The 17,829-nt window shown below is 38.3% G+C and overlaps 2 protein-coding genes across 4 annotated transcripts in view; one reads left to right on the top strand and one right to left on the bottom strand.

Annotated features, from left to right (window-relative positions):
- The window catches only part of LOC119191014, a 125,853-nt gene that overhangs the window by 31,142 nt on the left and 76,882 nt on the right, over nucleotides 1-17,829 (top strand). The gene's annotated exons all lie outside the window — the stretch shown is intronic.
- On the bottom strand, nucleotides 456-10,819 carry LOC119190955 (mucin-17-like). 3 transcript variants are annotated; one of them, XM_037444548.1, is made up of 3 exons: nucleotides 10,710-10,819; nucleotides 1,738-10,624; nucleotides 457-1,563 (listed from the first exon to the last, which is right to left on the bottom strand). In XM_037444548.1, the coding sequence occupies exons 1-3, from the start codon at nucleotides 10,761-10,763 to the stop codon at nucleotides 1,247-1,249; spliced, it is 9,258 nt and encodes a 3,085-aa protein (XP_037300445.1). In that variant the 5' UTR covers nucleotides 10,764-10,819; the 3' UTR covers nucleotides 457-1,246. The 3 variants fall into 3 exon arrangements, with proteins under 3 accessions (XP_037300444.1, XP_037300445.1, XP_037300446.1); XM_037444549.1 differs by having other exon boundaries at nucleotides 459-1,172; XM_037444547.1 differs by having other exon boundaries at nucleotides 456-10,624.

The raw sequence follows: 17,829 nt of genomic DNA, 5'->3' as shown, positions 1-17,829 counted from the left end.
CCTCTGCATGAGGATTTTGATGACCCGACGACCCCAATACAAGCTAATCATATTACATGGCTATTGCATTACATTCTTAACGATGCTTAACAAGATATTACGGTATTACCGGCTTAAACAGCTACAGCATGTTCCAATATCCGAAGACGTTCCATTGCGCAACGTGCTCTATGTATGTTTTAAATTAGTTTGTATTATTAAAAAGGGTATGATTACCAAGAACAACTTGGTTCCAACAAAAATATGAATAGAGTTGCATGTATGATCTAGGGGGCTTTAAAACGGTCTTTTTCAAACAGATGTTTTAGAAAAGCTGGTAGGTATATTGATGTTTCATTACCCAGCATGTTTAATCATAACTTTATGGCATACATTTTTTTAATAACTTACCTAGACTTCGTAGCGGTTCAAAACAATTTTTCAATTTTCCCTTTTCCACGGATTTAGAAATTAATTAACATGCACTTCTCAAACTAAGTAACTTGTCATTGATATAATAAAACAACATTAACACGTCCGTAAATATATTTCTACAATACAATAAATATTAAAATTAAATTAATATACATTAAATATGTATTTACATTTTTGTTACGTACTTTTATTTACTGTGTGACTTGACTGCGCCTCCTATTAGTTTTAATTTCATCGTTTCCACCCGGAACAATATTTTAATTAATGCTAGGATAGAATTCTCGCAATCTAGCAAGTCACCGTTTTATTCTTTCTAATTTATTGCCGAATATTTAGTTTATTTCATAATAAAAACAATTAAATGTTCTTAATGTCATCTTAAAATCTTGTATTAATTCCTGGCGGCAATAACAATTTTCCCGGTGAAGACAAAGGATAAGCAATAATAAAAGTGCAGTACGTGACGTTCAACATGTTTAAAATGAACAAGGATTTAATTTGTAGAATTAACACGGTATTACTTTTTACTTGTTTCTGATATTTACACACATTACAACGTTATTTATTTGTACAATTGTTATGGCAGTATGAAGCAGTTTTTGCGACACTTTACCCCAAAGTATTAATATGTTTTTATAGATGACGTAGGCGGATAGGCGGATCATTGGATCAAATACTATTTTTCTTCCAATGTCTGCGAACTATGTGTTTATTTAATGACCACTAGCTGTTGATGACTACTTCCTTCATTTGTTAATCTGTAAAAATTGTAATAGTTTATCACTAAGTATGTCACTGACAGCCAATTTTATTCCTATTCAGACTGCACGTCTCAGGTAAGAAAAGGCATCTCTGTATAATCAGTTAGATCTGTTACACTCAACAAGCCTGCTGCGTACTCCTCTAGGAAATGTTCTTTGTGTGATGATATGTCTCTGTCATCAATAGTATATAATTGTAATGCGTCATTATCGGCCAAGTCTGTACAAATGTCTGTCGTTTCAAAAGGCATCGATGTATAGGCCGTTACATCTGGCGCTATGTTTACTGGTAGTATGTCTCCACTATTATATACGTCTGTGTACGTAAAAGCCTCATTTGTATTTAAATATTTTTTGAAAAGTTCTTTCTGCAACGATTGTTCGTCGACTGGAAACAATGATTTGTCAGTTTTATTAGAAAGTAAAAGCCTCGTGTCATCTAGGAATGCGTCATTTTTTTTCAAGTGTTTGTTAACATTTTTATGCATAGGAATACAAGTTACAGGTGTTTGGCTAAATAAGGTGTTTTTATCTAATAATAGCAAATCTTTATCACTCTTACCTGTGTTATCAATGTCTGGTTTGGCTTCAGCAGGCGTGTTAATTTTAGTGGGTCTGTTAAGTTGTAATTGTTTTCTCTCAATTAGGTCTGTATGAGCTGTAGCTGTCGAATGTACTGGTAGTAATTCTTCCTCAATCGGTATATCTGCCAACTCTTTCTCTAGTGACACTGGTTGTGTTTTTGTTGAATACTTTTCTGATAGATCTTTAGTTGGCATATTTGATGTTAAATTATTCGGGACTGACATTCCTCCGGTCGACATTCCTTCTGTAGGCAAGGTCGGTGTTAGATTATTAGGGACTGGTGTTCCTCCGGTCGACATTCCTTCTGTAGGCAAGGTCGGTGTTAGATTGTTCGGGACTGACATTCTTCCGGTCGGCATTCCTTCTGTAGGCAAGTTCGGTGTGAGATTATACGGGACTGAGATTCCTCCGGTCGGCATTTCTTCTGTAGACAAGGTCGGTGTTAGATTGTTCGGGACTGGCATTCCTCCGGTCGGTATTTCTTCTGTAGGCAAGTTCGGTGTGAGATTATACGGGACTGACATTCCTCCGGTCGGCATTTCTTCTGTAGGCAAGGTCGATGTTAGGTTATTCGGGACTGGCATTCCTCCAGTCGGCATTCTTTCTGTAGGCAAGGTCGGTGTTAGAGTATTCGGGACCGGCATTCCTCCGGTCGGCATTTCTGGTAGATTGTTCGGGACTGATATTCCTCCGGTCGGCATTCCTTCTGTAGGCAACTTCGGTGTGAGATTATACGGGACTGACATACCTCCGGTCGGCATTTCTTCTGTAGGCAAGGTCGATGTTAGGTTATTCGGGACTGGCATTCCTCCGGTCGGCATTCTTTCTGTAGGCAAGGTCGGTGTTAGAGTATTCGGGACCGGCATTCCTTCGGTCGGCATTTCTGTTAGATTGTTCGGGACTGACATTCCTCCGGTCGGCATTCCTTCTGTAGACAAGGTCGGTGTTAGAGTATTCGAGACCGGCATTCCTCCAGTCGGCATTTCTTCTGTAGACAAGGTCGGTGTTAGATTGTTCGGGACTGGCATTCCTCCGGTCGTTATTTCTTTTGTAGAAAACTTCGATGTGAGATTATACGGGATTGACATTCCTCCGGTCGACATTTCTTCTGTAGACAAGGTCGGTGTTGGACTGTTCGGGACTGACATTCCTCCAGTCAGCATTCCTTCTTTAGGCAAGGTTGGTGTTAGATTATTCGGGACTGGTGTTCCTCCGGTCGACATTCCTTCTGTAGACAAGGTCGGTGTTAGAGTATTCGAGACCGGCATTCCTCCAGTCGGCATTTCTTCTGTAGACAAGGTCGGTGTTGGACTGTTCGGGACTGACATTCCTCCGGTCGGCATTTCTTCTGTAGGCAAGGTCGGTGTTAGAGTATTCGGGACCGGCATTCCTCCGGTCGGCATTTCTGTTAGATTGTTCGGTACTGACATTCCTCCGGTCGGCATTCCTTCTGTAGGCAACTTCGGTGTGAGATTATACGGGACTGACATTCCTCCGGTCGGCATTTCTTCTGTAGGCAAGGTCGATGTTAGGTTATTCGGGACTGGCATTCCTCCGGTCGGCATTCTTTCTGTAGGCAAGGTCGGTGTTAGAGTATTCGGGACCGGCATTCCTCCGGTCGGCATTTCTGTTAGATTGTTCGGGACTGACATTCCTCCGGTCGGCATTCCTTCTGTAGACAAGGTCGGTGTTAGAGTATTCGAGACCGGCATTCCTCCAGTTGGCATTTCTTCTGTAGACAAGGTCGGTGTTAGATTGTTCGGGATTGACATTCCTCCGGTCGGCATTTCTTCTGTAGGCAAGTTCGGTGTGAGATTATACGGGACTGACATTCCTCCGGTCGGCATTTCTTCTGTAGACAAGGTCGGTGTTAGATTGTTCGGGACTAACATTCCTCCGCTCGGCATTTCTTCTGTAGGCAAGGTCGGTGTTAGGTTATACGGGACTAACATTCCTCTGCTCGGCATTTCTTCTGTAGGCAAGGTCGGTGTTAGGTTATTCGGGACTGGCATTCCTCCGGTCGGCATTCCTTCTGTACGCAAGATCGGTGTTAAATCAATCGGATCTGGCATTATATCGGCTGGCAGCACTCCGTCGGATAAATTCGGTTTAGAATTGATTGGGACTGAAATTACTTCCATCGGCTTGCCTCCCGTAGGCAAGGTTGGTGTTAGATTATTCGGAACTAGCATTTCTTCGGTCGGCATTCCTTCTGTAGGTAAAGTCGGTGTTAGATTATTCCGCATTGGCATTCCTCCAGTCAGCATTCCTTCTTTAGGCAAGGTTGGTGTTAGATTATTCGGGACTGGTGTTCCTCCGGTCGACATTTCTTCTGTAGACAAGATCGGTGTTGGACTGTTCGGGACTGACATTCCTCCAGTCAGCATTCCTTCTTTAGGCAAGGTTGGTGTTAGATTATTCGGGACTGGTGTTCCTCCGGTCGACATTCCTTCTGTAGACAAGGTCGGTGTTAGAGTATTCGAGACCGGCATTCCTCCAGTCGGCATTTCTTCTGTAGACAAGGTCGGTGTTGGACTGTTCGGGACTGACATTCCTCCGGTCGGCATTTCTTCTGTAGGCAAGTTCGGTGTGAGATTATACGGGACTGACATTCCTCCGGTCGGCATTTCTTCTGTAGACAAGGTCGGTGTTAGAGTATTCGAGACCGGCATTCCTCCAGTCGGCATTTCTTCCGTAGACAAGGTCGGTGTTAGATTGTTCGGGACTGGCATTCCTCCGGTCGGTATTTCTTTTGTAGAAAAGTTCGGTGTGCGATTATATGGGACTGACATTCCTCCGGTCGGCATTTCTTCTGTAGGCAAGATCGGTGTTAAATCAATCGGATCCGGCATTATATCGGCTGGCAGCACTCCGTCGGATAAATTCGGTGTAGAATTGATTGAGACTGAAATTACTTCCATCGGCTTGCCTCCCGTAGGCAAGGTTGGTGTTAGATTATTCGGAACTAGCATTCCTTCTGTAGGCAAAGTCGGTGTTAGATTATTCGGAACTGGAGTTCCTCCAGTCGGCATTCCTTCTGTAGGCAAAGTAGGTGTTAGATTATTCGGCACTGGCATTCCTCCGGTCAGCATTCCTTCTTTAGGCAAGGTTGGTGTTAGATTATTCGGGACTGGTGTTCCTCCGGTCGACATTCCTTCTGTAGGCAAGGTCGGTGTTAGATTATTAGGGACTGGTGTTCCTCCGGTCGACATTCCTTCTGTAGGTAGAGTTGGTGTTAGATTATTCGGGACTGGTGTTCTTTCAGTCAGCATTCCTTCTGTAGGCAAGGTCGGAGTTTTCGGGATCGGCATTCCTCCGGTCGGCATTTCTTTTAGATTGTTCGAGACTGACATTCCTCCGGTCGGCATTTCTTCTGTAGGCAAGTTCGGTGTGAGATTATACGGGACTAACATTCCTCCGCTCGGCATTTCTTCTGTAGGCAAGGTCGGTGTTACGTTATTCGGGACTGGCATTCCTCCGGTCGGCATTCCTTCTGTAGGCAAGGTCGGTGTCAAATCATTCGGATCTGGCATTATTTTGGCTGGCAGCACTCCGTCGGGTAAATTCGGTGTAGAATTGATTGGGACTGAAATTACTTCGATCGGCTTGCCTCCCGTAGGCAAGGTTGGTGTTAGATTATTCGGAACTAGCATTCCTTCGGTCGGCATTCCTTCTGTAGGCAAGGTCGGTGTTAGATTATTCGGGACTGGTGTTCCTCCGGTCGGCATTCCTTCTGTAGGCAGAATCAGTGTTAGATTATTCGGGATTGGTGTTCCTTCAGTCAGCATTCCTTCGGTAGGCAAGGTCGGTGTTGAATCAATCGGGACTGTCATTGCTTCGGTCGGCAAGTTCGGTTTTAAATCAATCGTGGCTGGCAGCCCCCCATTCGGCAAGCTTGGTGTTGAATCAATGGGAACTTGTAATGCTTCGATTGGAAGTCTTCTTGGCAAACTTGGTGGTGAATCAATCAGTGCTGGCATTCCTTCAATGGGTAAACTCGCTGGTGAATCGATGGGAACCGGAAATGAATTGGCCGGTAGTCCTCCTCTATGCAACCCCGGTATTAGATCAATCGGGAATAGCATTCCTTTTGCGAGTAAGCTCGGGTTTAAATCAACCGGGACTGGCAGTGCTTCGGATGGCATTTCTCCTGTAGGTGAATTCGTTGTTGAATTTATAAGGACTTGTATTTCGTCATTGGGTGAGCAAGATTCGGCATCCAGGAGTACCGGCATTGTTTCAGCCAGCAATACTCCAGTTAGTAAGATCAACGTAGGATCCATTGGTACTGACATTTTATCCATTGGCAGTACTCCGTTAGGCAAAGTAGAAGTTAGATTTGTTGGGACTAGAATCGCATCACTTGGTAGACCTTCATTAAGTAAATACATTGTCGAATCATTCTGGTTTGGTACTGTTTTCATTGGTATATCTAGATGACTGGTCAATGTTGTATATACTGGGATTAGTTGTCCATCAGTCGGCACCTCTTTAGTACACAAACTAGATATTTCATTAATCGTGTCTAATATTGCTCCCGTCGAGAGTCCATCGGTAGGTAAGCTCGATGTTGGAATATGTGAAAATAGGATTTCATCAGTTAGTAGGTCTCCAGTAGGCAAAGCCGACGTTGAGTTTAATCGTACTGGCTTTGCATCAAACAATGTTGTCCAGGAAGGCAACATTGTTGTTGGATCAATCAGACTGATGATTGTCTCGGTTGGTAACCCGTTGTTAGGAAAGCTTGATGCTGGATTGTTGAGGTCTACAATCGTACCTAGCCGCTGCATCGGCCCTTTAATAAATAAACTTGATGTTCGATCTATTGGGACTAACATCATATCAGTCGGCAATGCCTCGGTTGGCATGCTTGAAATTGGCTGATTCAGGATAGATTTTACCTCAGGCAGCATGTTTAATATTGGATCTATCGGGACTGATTTTGTTTCAGTCAACGGTCCTTCGCCAAGTGAACACGAAGTCGTATTATATTTTATTGATATTGAATCTAAATGCAATCCTTGATTTCGCACACCTGGTGTTGAAATAATCATCGCTACTTCAGACGGCAGTTCTCCGATTGGTGTACTTGATAATGGATCAATCACGGTTGGCTTTGCCCCAATTAGTAATGCTCCAGTTCCCATGTTTGATGTTGGGTCGATTGTCATTGATATTGCACCAGTCGGAAATCTTTTATCTGGCAATTTTAATATTGGATCGAATGTGATTGGTATGGCGTCAGTTGGTAGTCCTCTCGCTGGAACGCTTGATGTTGGATTGATTGTGGCTGGCATTGACTCAAACGGCAATTCTCTAGTTGGCAAGCTTGATATTGGTTCAATCGTGGTAGTCATTGCTCCAGTTAGTAATGCATCGGTTGGCACGCCTAATGTTGGGTTGATTATGGCCGGCTTTGACTTAGTCGACAATTCATCAGATGACATACTTGATGTTGGATAAATCGCGACTGGCATTGTCTCAGTAGGTAATTCTCTAGCTGGTAGACTTGTTTTTGGATCAATCGGGACTTGCATGGGCCATCTGCCAGGTATCATGCTTAATGATGGATCGATTGCAGTTGATATTAGATCAGTCGTAGTAGATATTGCCCCAGTTGGTAGGACGTCGGTTAGCACGCTTGATATTGGATCGATTTTACTGGAGAATGGCTCTGTAGGTATTTCTCTGATGAGCACGCTTGATCTAGGATCAGTTGTGGCTGGCATTGCCTCAGTCGGCAGCCCTTTATCTGGCAAGGTTGTTATTGGATTAATCTTGGTGGATGTTGTTTCAGTCGGCAGTTCTCCGGCAAGCGAGGTTATTGTTGGATCGATTGGAATTTTCATTGGCCTTCCGTCAGAAGGTACGCTTGATGTTGGGTTGAATGTGGCTGGAATTGCGTCAGTCGGCAATCCGTCAGATGGTAAGCTGGATATTGGATCAATCGTGTCAGATATGACACCTTTTGGTTGTACATCGGTAAGTACGCTTGTTATAGGATCGATTTTGGCGGGGGATGACTTAACAGGTTGGTCTTTGGGGGACACGCTTGATGTAAGATCAATTATGGCTGGCATTGATTCAGTCGACGATTCGCCGTATAGAATATTTGATGTTGGATTAATCGTGAATGGCATAGACTCGGTTAACAGTTCGCCAGATGGTATGTTTAATGTTAGATTAATCGTCGATGGCATTGATTCAGTCGACGGTTCGCCGGATAGAATATTTGATGTTGGATTAATCGTGAATGGCATAGACTCGGTCGACAGTTCGCCAGATGGTATGTTTAATGTTAGATTAATCGTCGATGGCATTGATTCAGTCGACGGTTCGCGGGATAGAATATTTGATGTTGGATTAATCATGAATGGCATAGACTCGGTCGACAGTTCGCCAGATGGTATGTTTAATGTTGGATTAATCGCCGATGGCATTGATTCCGTCGACGGTTCGCCGGATAGAATATTTGATGTTGGATTAATCGTGAATGGCATAGACTCGGTTAACAATTCGCCAGATGGTATGTTTAATGTTAGATTAATCGCCGATGGCATTGATTCAGTCGACGGTTCGCCGGATAGAATATTTGATGTTGGATTAATCGTGAATGGCATAGACTCGGTCGACAGTTCGCCAGATGGTATGTTTAATGTTGGATTAATTGCCGATGGCATTGATTCAGTCGACGGTTTGCCGGATAGAATATTTGATGTTGGATTAATCGTGAATGGCATAGACTCGGTTAACAGTTCGCCAGTTGGTATGTTTAATGTTAGATTAATTGCCGATGGCATTGATTCTGTCGACGGTTCGCCGGATAGAATATTTGATGTTGGATTAATCGTGAATGGCATAGACTCAGTCGACAGTTCTTCGATTAGCACGCTTGATGTCGGACCATTTTTGGCGGAGGATGGTTCTGTCGGTAGTTCTTTAGTGGAGATGATTGATGTGGGATCAGTTGTGACTGGCATTGACTTAGTCAATAATTCGCCCGGGGGCGAAATTGTTGGATCAATCGGTACTTTCATTTCCCTAGCCAACAGTCCGGTAGGTGGCAAGCTTAATGTTGAATTAATTGTATTCGCCTTTGCCTCAGTTGGTAGCTCTCTAGTTGGCACCCTTGATATTGGGTTAATCATGGCTGGCATTGTCTCAATTGATAGCTCTTTGGGTGGCAAAGTTATTGTTTTATCTGTCGGGACTATTATTACCCCAGCGGGAAATTCGTAAGTTACTAAACTTGATGTCGGATCAATCGCGGCTGGCATTGCCTCAGTCAGTATTCTTTCGGTTAGTATGTTCGATCTTGGATCGACTGTGACTGGCGTTGCATTTATTGCTAGTCCTCTGTTTAGTATACTTGATGTTGAATTTGTCACTTCTGTTATAACTTCAGTCTGTAGTCGTTCAGTTGGCGAGTTCAAATTTTGATCATTTGTGATAGGCATTGTCTCAATTGAAATTTCTCCGGTAGAGTTTAATGTGGTTGCGTCTGGGCCTTGTAGTAACTTGGTCGGCAGATCATCAGTAGACAAATTAAACATTGGATTAATCGAAATTGGCGTATTTCTTCTAGACAATTCTTCTATAAAATCGATTGGGACTGATTTGTTACTTTTTTGGGCTCCATGTACAGAATTTCCACAAATACTTTTGATTAAATTGTCAAGGTTTATTGAGGAGCTTTCAAAGGGTATTACTACAATTGTTACTGGACTAGAAAAATTATGTTCATTTTTTTCTATGTTGACATACCCGTGAGATTTTTTCTGTACATCATCTTTTAACGACGCGATATCATAATACTCCACTACTGGGTATTCTGATACGTTGTAAATATTCTGGTATGGTATAGGCGGATATAAATTTGAATATAAAGAGTCTAGTATGACGTTTTTAGAGTCAAATTCTGTTGTGTTGTCCATTAAGCATACATCATCATCGACCAATGGAGTTATATTTTCTGTATGGTTTGTTTCTTTATTGATTTCAGCAGAAGACATATTGGAACTCTTTGAATTCATGCGAACTTTTTTACGTGATTGAGATTTATTAGCATTACTTTTGGTAACATTTAAATTACGATTTTTGTTTGTCTGTTTGTGAGTTTTCGCCTGAGGAGTAAAATCCCTCGTTGTGTTTAACTGGGAGCTATTTTTTGAAGGTATCTTTGATTCTTTCCTTTGGGATTTACCAATTGTGGTATTGTTTGGTGCTTTAGTACAAGTATTTTCATCTTGCTGTACAACTTTTGGTAGAGATCGTATTGGTTCTAATAATTTAATTGGCTCGTCGTTTAATGGATATGTGTAGTGTACCCAATAATTCGGTTTCCATGTTTCGCTTGCAGTAAGTGGGTATTCGACTTCTGGAAATGCATATATGTTGCTGAAGAGTTCTGGCGTCAACATGTTGACTGTTATAATATCTGCCGATTTTTGTATATTTTTTTCTTTCTCTTTGATTTTTATGGCATCAAATTGACGCTTCTTCTTAGCTTCTTTTCTAAGCTTATCCAAAAATTTCATGTCGTCTACATTCGTAGTTATTTTTACATCAGGTATTTCAAACGGAAATATAGGTTCTGTGTTATCATTATACCTCCAGGATGTTTGTCCTTCAGCAAAATTAAAGGACGGGTACTCGACTTCGGGAAAATGAATTACTTTATACACAGATCGATCTTTTGGTACTTCGATATCGGAATTTACAAGTTTATCCGTTTGGGACTTTTTTACTATCTGAATTGGTAGTGGTGATGATGCATGATTGTTGTTGATATTTTTCCAATTGCTAATTAAACGGTTTATAGCGTTCTTTTTTACACTGCGTGGCATAGATAGAGTGCATGTTATCTGAAATGCATATTTATTTTATATTTTGGTAATTATGAAGAAAAATACGCAGGTATTTCATAAATATGAAAATCAAAACACTTACCTGTAGGGTAATAACTGCTAACAGAGCCAACGCAACCTTTTCGCGAAGTCCCATAACGTTGTAACTATTGTATTATTTTATCTAGCAATATAAATATACTACGATATGAACATTTCATTATGCTAATTCTAAGAAACGTGTCTTTCGATTCATTTAATTTATCTATTTATTAATGCTTTAATATTTTATCTTCATGAACTTGCTAAACGGTAATTGATAAATTGGTTGCATAATAGGAATATTGTTTATTAATTTACACATTTTACCTCTAAAAGCATAAAAATATCCGATTGTTATTGTCTTTAGTTTTATTTGTTTTATCCATATGGTAATTATAAATGAGCGGACATGTCAACATATTACGCTGAATGACTAAATTTAAAATGTAGAATGGAATAATATATAAATTTAATGTACTTTTCAATATCATCAAATATTATTATATATGTGGACAGTATTGGATTAATTGTTTCAGAGGAAATTATAGTATTTTAACACAAGATAATGTATATTGTAACGACAATTTAACAGGGCATTAGCTTGGCACATATTAAATGACCCATTTCACTAACAAGATTTGGATTCTTTTAAGTTACTTCAGAGTTAAAAAGACTTTTAAACATATTTGATTGTGATGATAAGATTTTTATTGTAAATAAACGGAATATTGTTGTGCAGCAATTTTTTTAATATCATTTTGTTTTTGTTACAGGTAATAAATATTTATGAACAGAATAGAATATTGTTGAGGCGTGTATGTGGGAAGTGTTATTTATGGCTCCATTGTATTCTTAGGTAAGTAAAAACCATTTGGAAATATAAAATATAACAAATACAGTAAAACCCTTTAATACGATTTTTCGTCTAATACGTCAGAATCTGATGACAACTTGAGGCATATTTTTATACATTTTATTACGCTTAATACGCCATCATTACATGTGTGGTATCTAAAAAATATAATCCGCAAAATATTTTAATATAGACGAATTTGATTTTATTTTTTAAACCAATGAACCAGATGAATCCTATGTTTTCAAGCAAGAAAGTTGGCATAGAGGCAAATAAAAAGAGACTGACAAAAACAAAATTCGTACATAATAGTAATAACATTTTTTATATATCCCGCATAATACGCTTTCCTGTTTAAAACGCGTTTTTGACTGAATCCCTTTAAATCCTTTTAAATGGATGTTACTATACTTTATAACATACAAATAAGTTGTTATGCCTTATTCAAAAGTTTATTTCTTTGCCATTTGCGACCTCCTCTTAATTTTAAAAGATTTTTAGGCAAACGTACCATTTTAAAAGATCGTATGTCGTTGCTAGGTAAAATATTTCCTTTAGAGGCAATGGATTCAGTAAGAGGATTAAGTCTATTAAGATTTCCTGTTCTTTTCTCTATTTTTGTTGACTCTTCTGATTGGGGAATTTCGTATTCTATCGCACTGTCTACGAAATTGGTCGAGTTGAGACTTCCAAATTCTTCAATAACATTATTAATTGATTCAGTGCAATCTAGTACTTCTTTGGAATTCATTTCATCCGATGTAACTAACGGATCTTCAACTATAATAAATTCTGTGAAATTATTTAAACCCTCTAGTAAATCTACAACAAAAATATGTGAACAATCATTTTCTTCTGTCGATGAATCATTATCATTGCTTGATGAATGATTATCCACATAGAAGTATTGTTCATCAAGGATTTCTAAACCGCCATCTCCACTACCGTATTCATCAGTGCAGTAATATTCGATGTATTCTATTTCACTTTCATTATCGGCATCCTCGTCGACTGTTTCGGGTAATGGAGTAATTTCCTCGTTTTTAATAACTTCATCGTGAAATATTGGTGGAATTGTTGTTGGTATTTCATTGATTTCGATTGATTTATTAACTTCGTTTTCAATTGTCTGTTGCTCAATATGAATGTTATCTTGTGGTGACGATGGTCTGGTAACGGCGTTTCTTGTAGCATTCCTCTTAAGACTGTCTATTATCTTGAATAACGCACTGTGATCTTGCGAATGAGCTTTCCTTGAATCTCTGCGAGGCGCTTTCGCGGCTGGATAAGGTTTCATTATTTTAGGTTCATTGAATAGACAGTCACTTTTCGGAGAACTGAAGTAAAATGGCTTTGATACCTCCATTATACTAGTTGGGTACTCTACTTCTGGGAAGAATGGAAGGTTTTTCACAACCGCGGGCTCATGATGTAATTTACGTGGCATTTTGTATCGAGCCGCTATTACATCTGATTTCTTTAATATTTTTTTTGGTATATTGGGTATTACCCGCTGATTCATCTGCTTGCGAGGTTTGTGTGTGAAAACTATCTATAAAAAGAAAACAACATACAATTACAATCAATAATGAAAATATTTTAAAATACAATAATGCCTGCATTTGAATAAATTAAATTTAAATGTTCTTGACTCGTCTTAATTTGAGCATGGAAACACGAATTGCAGGCTGCAGAGTAAGAGTAATGCGTAAAAAAATAAATTACTTACGTCAATAAATAAAAACAATGTGATTATTTTTAAATTCATTATAAACTAAAAATAAATATAATAAATAAGCACTATAAATAAATTTTTATTCTATTCAAACCACTGTACTGTTCATAATGAAAAAAATGCATCGATTATGATTAAAAATTCTGTTTTTATTTAAGTTTTGTTGGACATTTGTAAATAATCCTTATGTAATATTTCTGTTATTGCCTATATATTTCGTAAACTTATCACCATTGCTTGATAATCACCTTATCTCTTATATATTTTAAATCAAGATAATGGAGTGGTATTCTTGCATATTTCACAAGCTCATTAGTTAATTAAGAGCTATACTTTAGTTCTGCTGCAGTGATTTTATTTGAGAGCTATCGATTTAAGCATATGTTGTAGGTCATCTTATATAGTATTTGACAAGAAGTTGTGAAACTAGCTTTCATTATCATAAACATCACAAAAATAGGAAATATACATAGTGTTGTAGTTAAAAGAAAACAATTTATAGTTAAGGAGAATTAAAACAAACTAAAAATGCTTCACAATAACTTTATTTCACAATATGAGTCATAAATGCTCGTAGGAAGGTATTTTTTTTAGTTAATATACCATAAACATATAGCATTTTTACTATTGCTGCTATTCAGACTGTCATTTTGATCAAAATTAAAATACATATTTAATTTAGAATGTAATAACACGTATTTTTTATTTATGTTGAATTTAAAATTCGTTTTAATTGTGAGTGTAATTTAAAATATCGGAGTTGTTAGATAAATACGGATTTAGCATCCATTGGTTTTTAGCATCCACATCCGCAGCCACAACCTCCGCCGCATCCACCGCAACATCCACCACCGTATCCTCCATAGGGAATGGGAGGATATCCGCCAAATCCGCCGCCGTACCCACCGTATCCCCCTCTACCCCACAGGGCTAGAAGTAGGATAGGCAACATCACATCCCAGTTGTCATCGTCAGAGTTCCCATAGATTGGATAGCCTCCATATCCTCCTCCGAAATACTGGGAGTGGGCAAAGTGACTCTGGAAATAGATTTTATTATTTAATATTTTTTCCACCTGCTTTTATCTCACTTCAATGAGGGTTGACGCAATACAATTTTGCAAGCATGTTTCAGAAAATAGGCCTGCTTAGTCTAGTAAGGTATATAAGGTGCAGGTTTTAGTTCTGGACAAATAGTGTTGGAAAATTTACACACAGTATTTCCCTTCCCGGAAATCGAACGCAGGACCTTTCGATTTACTGCTTATATAAACTGGAACTAGACCAAGGAGGTCTACCAAAAATTATAATGTTATTTATAAGAAAAATATATACACAACAAATTCATATAGTAAATTTAAAATTAAATAAATATTTCCTTATTTATTGATATTCATACTTACGTTCAGGGCGAGAGTCACAGCAACAAAAATGACAAATTTAACGGAAGCCATCTTCAGTGTTTCCGTATTCAAAGTACGAAGCGCTTATATAGCTGTTTTTACTTCCTGTCTTTATCTATTATTTAGACTTTACATTTCGAAATTAGGTCTATAGGTCATTAGGCACGTACCAGATAGACTATATTGGCAGATGTTCTTTGTTTTGATAACAGCAGTAATCAAAGCAGCTGTATGTTTTAAGATATGTTTTTATGTTCTACTTGTTTTAAATTGTTATCAATTTTGACATTTATGAAGTCACAGTAGTGCCTAAAAAATAATCAAAATTATATTTGTTTTATATTATTTAAAAAAAAATAAATGAAATAACCATATTTGTTTCATATAATACTCCATAAGATTTAAGTTATAGAAGTAAGAGAGACTCCAATAGAGAATTTGACAATAATTAATTTTACGGTAGAAGTGCAGTACAGTGTAATAATAACAGCTCCACCAGTAAGTTTATTGCTTATTGATAACAATAAGCATTGCATAAGCAAATAAGCATTCATTGAGACATAAATTCCTACTGCCGAGGTTCCTAGACATTTTTTTTTATTTTACGTCATTAGTTGCTTTCCTATGATGTATGGGAAGAGAAATATGAAAAACCCGCTATAAATACTTTACTTTCGCTTCATGTGTAGATTGACGTTATTCTTTAATAAAAAAAATACTTCTAATTATTGCGACCAAACGTTCAACTCACCGCACTAACACTGATTTGAAGTAGACCTCTTAAAAGGGGAGGGACAGAAAGGTGAACAAAAGCATGTCTTGACGTAGTCCTTCCTCTACGAAAGATCCCCTTTTTACTTACTTACAACGCCGGAAAGGGCCATCATATCAAAGAGATAGGCTCTAACCTTTGCTGGCCACATATACATCATAAACTCTACACGCTACAGCGGCTCTTATTACCCATTCCACAATCAAACTCAGGAAAAAAAACATCATGTGAAGTGGAGGCACCTCCCCTGAACCCGTATAAAAACCCGTAAAGGCAGAACTCCAATTAGTGCATCCAGTATATATTGTTTGCTGAATTAATTTCAGTTCTTCTTTCGTGTATTTTTTAGGCAAAAATTTTACCCATTTACCATTTTACCCATTAATACTGTTCTGAGGACTTATCCTTTTAATAACTATATACCAACTTTTACTTTATAATAAGAACGATAAAAGTAAATTAATGTTCTGCTTTGCTTAATTAGGTTTATTAAAGTATTCCCTAGCGTTCGATTTTGTTATGAGTTAAAAGTAGGTCGGCAACTGGCGCTATATAATTAAACAATACACCACAAACTGATTTCCTTTCTATTTAATTTAATAACAATCGACGCGATAGATGTTATTATTTCACATTTTCTTGGAGAATACATAGCTGATTTTAATAAAATGCAATATATTTCAACTGTTACTACTAGTTGTAGCAAATTAGTTTGAATACAATTGTAGCGAAATTCCTGTGATTGGTAATTTACTCTACTGAGTATTAAATAATATAAATTACTATTATTTTATAATTAAACATTTGAATTTAAAAAGAAAAACGTAAGGAATAAAGTTTTAAACAACTATTCTTTTTGGTAAGTTTGTATTTGCGTAAGACGAGATTATATTCAGCTGAAGATATTAATAAATCGACATGTACAAAGTACACTACCCGTAATTAATTGCCATTCCCTTTTGTTTTGCGTAAATTGAAACGTGCACTAGACACTAGAACACGGTTTAATTTGCGTTTAACAGGAAATAAAACACACTTTACTATCAACATTTATTCAGTCAGTTTAAAACACGTTTCACAAGCACTGAGTCTATCACCTTTGTTTGTTTAAAGCCGTGGTTAGTCAGACATGCAACGTACGAATGCACCCAAATTTTACCAACGATATTTTTGTCTTTTATTTTAGAAGACCGTCGGTTTTTCTTTTAACAGAAATCCATACGTAAAAAAGTGCTTGTCTAAAATTGGCACTTGGCACAATTATATTTTATAAATGACAAATAAACGTTACGATTACTATTAATTAGAATTTTGAGAGACGCCCCAAGACTTCGGGAGCACTATGGTTATGTGAGTAGTGGTGCCACGATTATTAGACCCAGAATCTTGATTATCAGAATTTCCATTAGAATTAGAATCACAATTCTGACAGCAACAGCACTGACAATTTTGACCTGACGGCCCGAAGTTCGCTGGAGGCGGTGGTGGCGGCGGGGGCGGCGATAGAGGCGTAAAAGGATTACCGTCCGATGATGTGCCTTGTAACGCCAAATATAGAGCTAAAAATTGACTGAGTCCAAATCTTCCACCACCGTTGCCATCAAATCCAAACAGATTGTCATTATCATCATCATCATCTCTGTTTATGATGATGATCGGTGGCATGTATGGGTACGGGCTTGCGTTACAGGATATAGGTGGCACATATTTTACACCACAGTTGTTTTCTGGTTGAAGTATGAGGGGATCTCCATATAACTGGAGATATGGAGCGCATTCTGGTCCAGATATATATTGCCCTAGCTGGTTTTGTCCGTATGGTACTAGTGGATATTGTTCTGATATACACGTCCCATATGCTTGTTGATAATATTGACCACCAGAACAAGGTATTTGATATTGTATATTTTCAACCTCTGGTATATATGACCCATAATATGCTGTTTGCTGGTGACATGGTTCGAATGATGATGGAAAATTTGTTTGATACATGTTGTACTGAGGAAAGCCATCATTCGGAGATTCCTGAGCTGGACCAAATAAGACTGGCTGTCCATATTGAAAGGCAGACTCTGAAATGTAAGGAACGAAGTAGGGAGGAGCGTAGTTCCATCCAGCGTTGGCATCCCACTGCGTTAGAGCCAAATGTATCTGAAAACGTTCTAATGCGTCACTAAAGAGTAATTTATTTGTTATATTTAAGGTGTAGTAAAACATTTTATCTAAATGTTGTAACCGGCTTGGGCACCTAGGCTTTAAGATGTATCAGAATTATTTAGTTTCGGTAGCGTGAGAATATTTTCATAGAGCTTGCTCGCCCACTGACTATGTAAACAAGTATAATATACATGTATAATAGTCGATGTACGAGACATCGTTTTGTTTGACAAGTGTTCAGATTTGTTCCAGAATCTAAAAG

Source organism: Manduca sexta, chromosome 28 (assembly GCF_014839805.1).
Source record: "Manduca sexta isolate Smith_Timp_Sample1 chromosome 28, JHU_Msex_v1.0, whole genome shotgun sequence".
Taxonomy (NCBI): domain Eukaryota; kingdom Metazoa; phylum Arthropoda; class Insecta; order Lepidoptera; family Sphingidae; genus Manduca; species Manduca sexta.
The sequence above is the reverse complement of the archived record's forward strand: the minus strand, read 5'-3'. Positions and strand labels throughout refer to the sequence as shown.